The sequence below is a fragment of the Lepisma saccharinum genome, chromosome 25, assembly GCF_977018435.1.
Source record: "Lepisma saccharinum chromosome 25, izLepSacc3.1, whole genome shotgun sequence".
Taxonomy (NCBI): domain Eukaryota; kingdom Metazoa; phylum Arthropoda; class Insecta; order Zygentoma; family Lepismatidae; genus Lepisma; species Lepisma saccharinum.
In genome coordinates this window covers 11840526-11852811 of record NC_139253.1, presented here as the reverse complement: position 1 = coordinate 11852811, position 12286 = coordinate 11840526, and the positions used below count along the sequence as shown (strand labels likewise).

General features: G+C 36.5%; 1 protein-coding gene across 1 annotated transcript in view; it reads right to left on the bottom strand.

Annotated features, from left to right (window-relative positions):
- Rtf1 (RNA polymerase-associated protein Rtf1) overlaps window positions 1-11537 on the bottom strand; it is a 36233-nt gene extending 24696 nt beyond the window's left edge. The window contains exons 1-4 of the mRNA XM_083111170.1: window positions 11353-11537; window positions 3246-3510; window positions 2632-2821; window positions 1147-1346 (exon numbers count right to left, since the gene is read on the bottom strand). Coding sequence (XP_082967296.1) covers window positions 1147-1346; window positions 2632-2821; window positions 3246-3510; window positions 11353-11430 — 733 coding nt within the window. The 5' untranslated portion in view covers window positions 11431-11537. The remainder of the gene's footprint in view (window positions 1-1146; window positions 1347-2631; window positions 2822-3245; window positions 3511-11352) is intronic.
- Between the last annotated feature and the right edge of the window lie 749 nt (window positions 11538-12286).

Here is a 12286-nt window from a genome sequence, read left to right as displayed (position 1 = left end):
TAATAAGAATATTATAAATGTAACTAATACCCTTCAGTATTCTTTTTGACAATATCCACGAGAAGTGGATGTAATGAATCATTGGGACTTCTAGGAATACTCAATGTTTCTGGGTTGGGTGTTTCATGGCATTTCCTGGATATGGGGTTAAGTAGTAGGGAGCAACAGCTGATAACAATTGACAATCATATTGTGATCCATGCTTTACACTCCACACCTCAAACTTGACTGGAGGGTTACAAAAGTTAATAATTTGTTTGAATTGCTGTTGTAAGTCTACTTCATGCACAGATAGGCTAATCAGAACTGGACCTACAGGCTAAAGTGGGATCCAAACCACTGTGCAAGTGCCTGCACCAGGTATTGAAGGCCTGCATCCACTCCTGTGTAAAGCAACCCTTTCTTACTTCTCAAATATATAGAGCAGAAATAATCAATTTTCTGTGATTTGCATAACTGACAGGATAATTCAGACTTCTGAAAGTGTCACATTGGGAAATAAACTCTAAATTTTGTGTATAGAGAGTTAATTTCACATAATTTTGTGGCAAAGCATGATGTAAAGGTAAAGTACTCCCCTGTGCTTAGCACCACGCCATGAAGGCATATAGGGGGTGTGGGGGTAATACCCCACACTTTCTTTATCTGGTCATGAGTGGGGGTGATGTGATCAGCATCACGCCCCTGACTGCCTTTACCCCCTAGGGTTTCCCCCAGGTACCCATGTCATTCGACGCTGGGTGGGCGCTGGGGCCGCTTCCGTTAGAAAAGTTCCCGAATTTGAACCGGCCAGGGATCGAACCCAGGACCTTGAGCATTGTAGTCAGACGCGTTACAGACTGAACCGATACTAAAATGTATCCCACATATTAGCCTGCATGAAACTGTCATGCAGCATTTTACAGCCTCCATAACCCAGAGAATTGACAGTACTGATACATTCATTGCATGTATACCTTTAGTGTGACGGAATATCATATCAAGACTTTGCCAGTAAAGTAAAACTCCACATTTCCTTCCATGCTGCCACAAACTGTGAAATATTAACAATAAATTCCACTTCAGCTTAACGAATATTTGGAAGAAAGGAAATACAGCATCAAGTTACAAATTTAATGATTCTCATTGCATTCAATTCACACATACCTCTCTCCCTCTTTTCTTCTCGGCGTGCTTTCAGAGCATTCATCGCCTGAGCCTTTTTGTCAAATTTTCCTTTTATCTCCTCCACCGTTTTCTTCCTCTCTTTGCTCCTTTCCTTCGCATCAATCTTCATCTTCTCTTGCTCCCTTTTCTTCTTAATTTCCTGCTTCCTTGCCAACCTCAACTTCTTCTCTATCTCAAATCTTCGAAAGAGAAATAATCAAATAAACATAAAACATAATATATAACTAAAAAATGCATGTTACACATGACACTTGTTGACTCTATTTCTGCCAACTATTCAGTTGAAAAAATAACGGTATGAAGTAACAAGAACCATAGCAATGTAATTTATAACTGATTGAAAAAGACCATAATTGGATCCCAGTACTTGATGCCATGAGATCGTTTTTACTCAACATTAGTAACAAGTAAAAATTCAGGTAATTACTCTGAAAGCACAGGGGAGAACAATTGTTGTGATCCTCGTTAATGCACCCTAAATAAAATATAAAGTCACAATAGTAACACACAGATCATACATTTGTTCTAAGATTGTGGCCTGCAGTAACAGCATTTTAAGTAAAAACCAACACTATTTGTGGATTTTTACTTTAAAACAATAAAAACTCATAGATGTTGCATCCTCATTCTATAGGGTTGTGCACACAAGCCTCTCCTCACATCGGAAACTAAATTGATTTTTTATTGATTTGCTTTACTTTACTTTTTGTGCCAATTTTGGCTAATTTGCGAAGATGGGGGATGAGTGATGATATTGACGACACTCACAAACATCCATGACTAAGCTGGGAGTCGAATTCAGGATCCTTGGCGACGTAGCACGATGTGCTAACCAATCCGCCACGGGGGCCGACGGAGAAACTAAATTAATGCAATATAAAGAACTATACGCTAGGAAAGGAGGGGATTTCAATGGCTGAACGTAGGAGAAAGAATTAAAATTTCAGAACAAGCAAGCAAGATGAGGCAAGTTAGTTTTTTGTAGCAAACCCTGTACTTGACAAAAACCACCATAGAAAGCGTTGAAAGTGCTTTTTTCAGTTTAATATAACATTTACCAATAACACAAACCTTTCTTGATAGCCCTGAATGGTTTGCACACAGGCCTTGCCCCCATCGCCCTGGGTATTCAGAAATTTATTTTACAAAATCAAGGACCACAAATTATAGCCGGTATAAACATAAAAACAACAACACGATGGAAGAATTGTGCACTTCCTTTCAAGCTATCAACAGGGATAATGGATAAGTAGCTGTCAATAAAACAACATATCTGTATTAGCTAATGACAACCATTAGTTTAATTAATGACATTTATGTGCATACTTTAAGATAACCACTACTAGAACAATGAAATAAAAGTGAACTGGTCAAAAAATGACAACACAACCCAAATATGGAACCGCAAGATTTAGAAAGAAAGACAATGTGAGAGTAGATTGGTTGGATGAGAACCTCACTCACCTAGTTTTCATAACTTCTCGTTGTTCAATTCTCTTAAATATCTCCTGCTCCCTTTCTTTCTCAGTCATTTGAGCTAGCCGAGCCTGATCCTCCTCATCTCCCATGAGGTTCTCATCGTAGCCATCGTTAAACTCCTCTTGGCTCAGGTCGGATGTGTCGGAATTACTTCCATCGGAATCTGACACTTCACCTTCAATGCAACAAGCACACTCTTTATTATCAGTCATAAACATTTATATAAATAATATTGAACACATATGAAATAAAATTTGTTGTATTATCAGAAAAAGATTGTTATATATTACAACGTTACTTAACATTAAAAGATGAGGTGAATCTGATTTCTTGTGCATGTGCTGGCTGGAACCAGTATAACAATTTGTGAAGTTTTATATTTAAACATAAAAAAGGTAAAGTGTTCCCCTGGGCTTAGCACCACGCCATGAAGGCGTATAGGGGGTGTGGGGGTAAACATACTGGTATTCAATACATATCTACAAATGATGAAATATAACTTAATTACACTTATTGTTACATGTCTTGGGATTCAAACCTAGACTGCTGATTGCACAGTCTAGCAACATGGACAAGTAATACATATACCAAATCCTCACCCTCCTCCGGCTCAGAGCTTTTCTCCTTGTCACTCTCATCTTCACTTCCAGATGACTTTGTAACAGTTTTCTTCCCTGCCTTCTTAGTCTTTATTTTCTTCTTCTTCTTTCCCTTTCCTCTGGCGTCCCAATCGTCATCAGAATCTGAGGTGTCAGAGTCTGAGGACCCTGTGTCTTGTTTCGAATTCTCCTCCTTTTTATTGGTTGGTTCTGAGTTTTGAGAATCATCAAGTTTCTTTTTCTTATTGGCAAGGGACAAAAATTCCTGAAATGGGAAAGTGAATGAGATGAACAGGGTATGGGAACACAATGATACTAACATCATATCTTACATATTCACTATAAGCAATGATACTGTGTTTACAGTGAATATATAAGATATGATCTTGGGTAGAAAGATGAATAAACCAATGAAGGGCCAATTTAAATGGGTCAAAACTTGTACAAAACATATATAAGTATCACAGTCATGGTCTACAATTCAAGTGTGCCACACTACAAATTATATTTGAAGCTTTAATTGAACAATAGTAATGCACAGTACTGTGAACTAAGGAGAGGCAGGGCAAGCTGCTTGCATAGATTTCTCACGGAATATTTAATGCATTATCTGCTTTCTCTATGTTTTTAAAAGAAAAGAAAAAAAGCGTTGTTCAAAATGTTCTTATGTTTCTGTTTTGACAGCGTTGGTTCTAAGCCCAGGAATGATGTGATTCTATGTTCATGTTTTCCCCTTGTCTATGCTTGCAACCTACCTTCGTGAACTTATGTTGTTCTCCCATATTATGTGTAGTAAGTTGACGCACGGCTCTGGCCAACCGAAACATGGCAAAGAAATCACTCTTGCATTCCAGAGTGCCGTTGTCTGCAAGTGTAGAGTTGCAAACTCTGTTTCAAATCCATTACATGTCACATTGTGCCATAGAAGTGTTAGTATTACTTCTCTCGTAGTTTACGGTTCTTACAACCATTTACAAACACTTTTTGATGTAATGATTCTGGAGAACCCACGCTTCCTTCACCAGACAAAGAAGTGTTAGTAGAGTTTGTTATTCTCTTTTGGGTATATGTATGTGTTTATGAATAGGGGTTGTTTAGTTCTAGTAATAGGGGCTTAGAGTATGCAAAACTGTAGTAGGGCAGGGAAGATCAGTGGTAAAACAATGGGTAAGGGTTCAGAATGTTTAATGATTTTTCGTAAGGAAGTACTTTAGAATACTGGAAAACATAGTGGAAGGAAGTTTGAATCTTACAGAAATGAATTAGCATAGCTCAAAGATTCATTATTATTACTTACTGAAGAATTACGATTTAAGAACTAGCCTAAGAAAACATTCACTTTTTCAGTGAGCAGCAATTCATAATTTACGGGCATCTCCAAAATGCAGTTCCAGAAGATTTTAATTTGAGGTTCGAAGGGGTTTCATACTTGAGGCCAGATATTATGCGATCAGGTGCTGGAGTTATTATTATTTTAATGCTAAGTGCCATACAACTGACTGAACTCACCTCACAACAAAAGCTTTTATGGATGATTTATTATTGCCAAGAGCCCTAGACCTGACTAGCCTACTCTAACAATATAAGCATCTACCCATCATACCCCACACACATTAAGTAGATAGGAGAAGCGGTCTGTATCCAAGAAAACAGCAAACAAATGAATGCTGAAAAAGATTCACATAGGAGTATAAGATACGTAAAAATCATCCTCAAGACAGCATGCAGCAAGTAATCACTAAGGCTCTCAAGTATGTGTAGGAATAGAACCATGTAAAAAAATGTGGTAACAGTTCGTTATATTGGAGACACATATATTGGATATTTTGTGTTTCTCATGGTTCGTACTTACCAATTGTGTATTGCAAAACATAGTTCAAGGTGCCATTGTGCATTTTACACGAAAACAAACACAATTTTTCCCATAGAGAGTAGTTTTTGTTATTTCTTTTTTCGCTTCCGTAACACACAATATGGTGGGCAGAGGTTCACTACTGTTATAGGTATGCAGTGTTCCCAACCTTCTTCACCGAAAAATACCTACTATCATGTTCGTGACGTGTGCAAATTGTACATTATGCACAGGTAGCTGACGGATAGCCCAACGAACCATTTCTGAAAAGGTTAGGCTAGGCAAGCATAGTTAAAAAGAAAGGGGTTGGAAACACTGACAGGGGGTTACGTCATCAAACGTATGCAGCATCCGGTTTATGTAGCGAAAGCAATGGCACTTGTGCGTCGGTGAGATATTTCTCTTGAAAAATACATGATTTCCAGGTCAAATAGATTCCACGATGAAAGAAAATACCTCGACGAACATTGGAAACCTTAGAGAAACTAATTTTAGTAAGTAGATTCTTCTGTAAAAATGAAGAAATGTGTCTCCGATATAACGAACTGTTACCAAAAATGTGTGTGTCAAGTTTACTTCGGAATTAAGCAATAAGAACATGGGCCAAACCGTGACCTTGGAGCAACTTTTGCCTTCATTTTTCAAAAATTAAGAATCAATCTTGCAATGCCAGACACAAATCAAGATGACAAAATACATCCAGCACCACACTTGCTATGGAGGAAAAAGAAAGATTCAACCCCTACAATCGAAAAAAGGTCCTGTTTCCGACTTAAGGACAGATATTTTCCCATGTAAACTAGTCACAAACCCACAATTTCTCATAAATATATTAAATATATTCTTGATATAAAGTAAGTGGAAATCACTGGAAAAGGGCTGCTGCTTTACATAAATGATCCTATCTGAGGGGATGGTACTCTCCACTTTGACTTTGAATACTATTCAACATGTATTTTTAAATTGGCTGGTGCTTACAATCCATAAAGGAAATACTAAACCTAAAAGAGACCAATGTTTACATAATCCAAGAGAAATAACCACTACACAATCGGTTGGGACTGTAAGTCATAAGATGGATAAAAACTCTTCATTTCAAAATCTTGAAGAAATGACATGCATCCAGACAAACATCCATGTCTAGTAGCAACATTCAGGATCAAATTGGGCTGGCATCATTAAAAAAAATTAAACACCTCCATAGGCTGTGAAGGTCAAGTAAGCAAAGTACAGACACTATTAACAGCATTAATGAACTATTGAGACGAATGAAAGAAAGGAAAATCATGTTTTTATCAAGATACTTGGGTTAGTATACACCACTTCATTTGTTTAGCATTCATTCTTACCATTACTATTAGCCTATGAAGTAGAAAGGATACATAAAATAATCAAAATAAACACAGAACATTAAAGTCCACTTGGAGTAACTATCCAAACAGTAGTCTCAGTGGTACCAGTTACATAGATCGGAGACACATTAAAATCGCATATTTTGTGTTTTCCATGGTTCGTACTTACCAATTGTGTATTGCGGAACATAGTTCAAGGTGCCATTATACTTTTTACACGAAAACAGATGCAATTTTTCACATTCTGAGTGCTTTTTTTAATCCTCTCTTCGCTTTCGGAACACACAATATGGCAGGCACACGTTGTGGGTATGCAGTGTTTCAACCTTCTTCACTGAAAAATACCTACTATCGTGTTAGTCACCGGTGAAAATTATACATTGTGCATGGGTAGCTGACGGATAGCCCCACGAACCATTATGCATGGTAGCTGACCGATAGCCCCACGAACCATTTCCAATAAGGTTATGTTTGGTTACGTTAGGCAAGCATAGTAAAAAAAAAAGGGGGGTTGAAACACTGACAGGGGCTTACGTCATCAAATGTACACAGCATCCGGTTGCCCTAGGGCAACCGGTAACGGTTCAGATTGTTTTATGATTTCTCCTAGCACAAATACTAAATATCGTAGAATTTTGGAAACCATTGTCACACGAAATTTGAATCTCCCTTAAAGTAATGAGCAGTGTTTGGACTCGAAAAAAAAGTTATTTATGTTGAAAAAAAAAAACTTTAAAATTACCTTACGCACTTCTCATGGACAAGATATTCTCCGTCGACAAGCGACAGTAAATATCGTAGAAGCATGAGAATGAATGTAGAAGTAAATCGGAACCCTAGTAGAATGCATTTAGGGACTTTATTTTATTTTAATGCTAAGGGAACCAAACCTAACCTGCCTAATCTAACTACGAAACCATATATTGAACAAAACCTTAAGTAATCGCTAAAACTCCGCAGTATGTGTTAACAGACGTACATCGAAATCGAACCATGTAAAAATTGCATTCGTAGCATGATTAAATCGCAATAAAACAAAAGGAACTTGGGCCCAAATATATTCCACGATGAAAGAAAATACCTCGACGAACGTTGTAAACCTTGGAGAAACTCATTTCCGTAAGTAGATTCTTGTGTAAAATTGAAGAAATGCATCTCCGATGTATGAAACTGTTACCATCTCAGTCACATTTGCACAATGTTCGTTACTAGTTCCACAGAAGAACGAGGAATGTATTTACAATACTTGAAATTAGTGTGAACAAAGTTTGAAGTAACTAATTTACACCTTGCATAGTCACAGAAAGTATTAATTTGTGAGAAATTATAATGTGCACATGACCATGCTCATAAACTGCTGCAAACTGGAGTTCTTCCACATAAAAAAATTGGAAATCAGCCATTCCAGTTGTCACGGACGTTACAGTTTTACTAATTTAAAGCTCTTAACATTAAAATTAAATGTATTTTGTGAACTTTTTTAAACATGAAACACAGTAAATGGTGATGACCTCCCTACAGAAAAAACTATGTTGAGTAAAATGTATTACTATTCCGGAAACTGAAAAAAATGTTCCGTCACGGATGTCACAGAATTTGTGAACTCACATTACAGGCTGTGAACTAAAATTTAAAAATCCAGGTTACTGCCTGAGACAAAATTCATTTTATACTCATTGTGTTGATCTGCAAGCTTTACAGGTTCTAGTTCTGATCTATTAATTCACAAAAAACAAAAGGAATTGATTTTATAATTGCTTTATTCATGTCACGGATGTTATTGGCCGCGGTGGCTCAGTCGGTAACGCGTCTGACTACCATGCTAAAGGTCCCGGGTTCGATCCCCGGCCGGTTCAAATCCGGGAACTTTTCTAACGGTGAAAGTGGCCTCGGCGCCCACCCAGCGTCGAATAACATGGGTACCTGGGGGAAACCCTGGGGGGTAAAGGCGGTCAGGAGCGTGATGCTGATCACATCACCCCCACTCACGACCGGATCAAGAAAGTGTGGGGCGTTACCCCCACACCCCCTATACGCCTTCATGGCATGGTGCTATGCACAGGGGAGCACTTTACCTTTTTTTTTTATGTCACGGATGTTACATGGAATTCGTCACGGATGTTACATCTGACATAATATATGACAGACAGTTAAGATTTGTACTGTTCTACACATAATTAAGTCTCTAATTAGAAATCAGACCAAATAATTTTATTTATTGGAAGAAACCATGGATTGAAGAAAAGTCTTGTGTGGTCATTATCCAATTTGTAATTATTATAACACAAATAGGATTTTAAAGACTTTTCTTAAAAATAAAAATCCTACAAGCAGATTTTGCTTTTTAAATCATAGATAATTCTACTTCCATTTTCCGTTATGGTTGGATTAGGTAGAATGCGGACCACCTGCTTAATGTTTATTTATTTTTCATCCTCTTCATTAGGTGCGAATAAATTGCCAGTTTTTCCATACTGCTTCAAGAAGATCACACGTAAATCACCACTGTTTCGCAAAACACTTGTCTGACACACTGCAACATAGTTATGGCTAACCTGAGTCTTTCCATGACCAGTGATGCAGACTTCAACGTATACTCAGGTACAATATTCACATTGAGTTCACATAGGTCTAATTCTTCGGTTTTCGAGTTATGTACAAGTTCATTTATGTTGTTTTCAACAGATGCATCATCATCATCATCACAGTCATTTTCTTGATTTGATGTATTTCTTGTATTCCTGATGCCGTTCGCACGTACTCCCATCGTTTGTTCAAAAATACTGAAGTTTCTTCTGTCTCTTGGTTACAAAAAGAACCTCAGTTGACTTACATTGAGCTTCAGTGACTTTGAAGAATTCTTCAGCATTTTGAACAGTACAAAGTAGTGATTTTACTGCTATTGAAGAATATGAGTCCAAAGCTGAAGGGTTTGGAGGTGTATTGGTCTTCATCGCTTCGGCTTTTTTACACCTCCACTCCTGTACCCTCAATCTAGTCTTTTCTCTCCTCAAATTCAAAAGGTTTTTGTCTTTGGCACACTTTTCCTTTTCTTCTTGCCTTTTTAACCTATTTCTTTCTCTATCCTTTTCCAAATATGCAGCCCATCTCTCTGGATTTTCAGATTTCATTTTAGCTCTCATTTTTGCCATTCTAGGAGCAGACTTTGCGGTGGCATTATCTGCAACAAGAGAAAATATAAACTTGGACCAAATTATAGATTATTTTATGTTTCTGTTATCTACCACTGATTTTAAGGACATTTCATTATAACATAAAAAATAAATTCTAGATGGAACGAAGAAAAATAATTTCATTTTACTCTATGACTTAATAAAATCAAGTTCTACACATCAATAATATATTTTAAATCTCTCTGAATTATACCAGTAATAGGTTATGTAACATGGACTATAGTTCATAAAGTTAGACAACCCAAACCTAAAAGTATCAGTGGTGATAGAAATGTAACATCCGTGACATCTATTTTATTCTTATTTAAACTCAGATAATATCTTTAAGATGGTAGGATGCAAGTATTTTACTAGAATGTCAACATTATCTACTTTTGACAAAAACAAATTTAGTTCAATTCTGTATTTTTAAAAAAGTATCTTCTTTTTGTCACGGATGTTACACCATGTACATCTAATTACGGTTTTACATTTAATTCATAAATTTACTCACCTTGGTCTCTGAAATTCAGTGTGTAGACTCTCAAAACATAAACTCAGCAGTAAACTTCCTGAGAATGGAGTTAACAGTTGAACTGCATGTCTATAAGGGAGCTGCCAACTTAGTGAATGCTACTGGCCATGTATTGCCAACTAAAAGCAGCTATTTCTTGTAACAATAAAACATATCAAATATATTATTTTTCAAAATATCTCAGCAGAATGCTTAAATGAGAAGTTTTATCTACTCATTGCATGCAAATAGAACATATTTTTGATTATTATTTTTTTTTGGTATAATTCCCTCTTTACCCGGAATGGCTGAAATACAGTCAATTAAACCTAACCTACTCGAAATATGTAAACAACAGACTGTAAACATGTGGGAGTGGAACTATAATGCTAAAGTAGCAAAGCTGATGCAAAGCTCAGCAAGCATATATGAGCAGGATGGGAAATCATTCTGCACAAAAGAGACAGTAATAGGTAATACCAAACAGTGTGTGTTTGCAAAATGCACTGTTCAGTGTAGCTATCATAATTCCAATAAAAGATCTCAAATGGTTTAATATTACACATAGCAGAGACAGACCTCTACAAGCATCGAAACCAATTTATTACATACCAAAAATAGCATTTATTTATTATATTCAGATGTAATAAAGTGATACAAAATGTAACAATACTTTGCTTCGAGGGTTATCTTTCGGTGGATATATCAATTTTTACATGCATTATGCGTTTCTTAGTCTGTGCCTGATGCAACTAAGTTCGACGAATATCTTTCGCAGGTAGAAACTTTTACGTTGACAAATCACAGAAACTTTGCTAGTACTTAGGTTGGAATATAATGCACAGCATTCACAAGAATACAAGATTAAAATATTACTTTTTGTAACAAACACTCATTTCGTCATCACAAAAATTCAACTTTCAGGAACTTTGTCACGTGCTGCACTTCGATTTTAAGACAATTATTTTAAACATAATGTGACTCATACACTCTCACTGATGGTAGGTGCGTTGTGAAATTAATTTTCAACACTGGTTGAACATAAGTATTTAGGAGTCCTATGTGGACAAAAAGTAGACCAATATCACAGTAAAACCTGAGAATAAACTTTTACATTAAAAAGCACTACACGAATGACTATTCCTATGACAAATACGGGAAAATTTGGATGTCAACAACGCAGTTTAGGACCTTTTTACTCGTTTACACGACTTACCGAGTCCAAATCTGACGCACTGCCTTCACTTTCATCGCTATCGGAGTCAATCAGGACTTGGCTTTTCCTTTTCACCATTTCCGCAAAAGCAGAAAGCGAGAAACTAGATAAATCACAAACTTCACCGGATTGTTTTGCGGGCTGTCTCTACTATAAGTTCTTCCACAACATGGTCCAAGCTAGACTTCCGGTGGAATGAAAAGAAATTTCAAACTGCTGCCATCTATCCGGTACTTTACGATACTCAAATAAAAATAAAGAAAATTTGACGATCAGATTGCGAAGTAATAAAACTTCTAAGTTTTTTAAAACATTATTCATATATATTGAAGTGAACACGTGATTCTGTAGATATGTTATTACTTCATAAAATTCTTGATAATTTACAGGTGCTTCCAGTGCCGGATCTACAAAGATTGAACCCCCCGCAAAATATTGCCAAAGGCCCCCTCTACCTACAGTATGTAACATTCTTATTCGTACACACGAATTTTCAAAGAAAATGCTTTAATATCTGGAAGGAAATACACTCTTTTGAAATTGTTTCTTTACAATTCAATAACTAATATCATTAGGAACATAAAATCTTACCCAAATTCTGTATAACCAATGACAATACCAAATTAAATGAAACTGAAAGAGAAACATACCATTTTTTGTACAACTTTTCTATTCGTACACTTAATAATATAAAAGAAAAAAAGTATATTCAGAGCAAATTGACTCGCAGTTCTAATACTTTGATGCGTATCCTTTGGCTTTAATTACTGCTTGACGCCTGTTCTTCATAGAATTAACCAGTTTCTGACATGTTTCAGAGCTTATTTTATTCCACTCGGCTTGCACAACAGTTTTCAACTCTTGTTTGGACTTGACGCCTGCTTTATGGACTCACCTCTTCAAAATTGCCCATAAATGCTCGCTGGGATTTAAG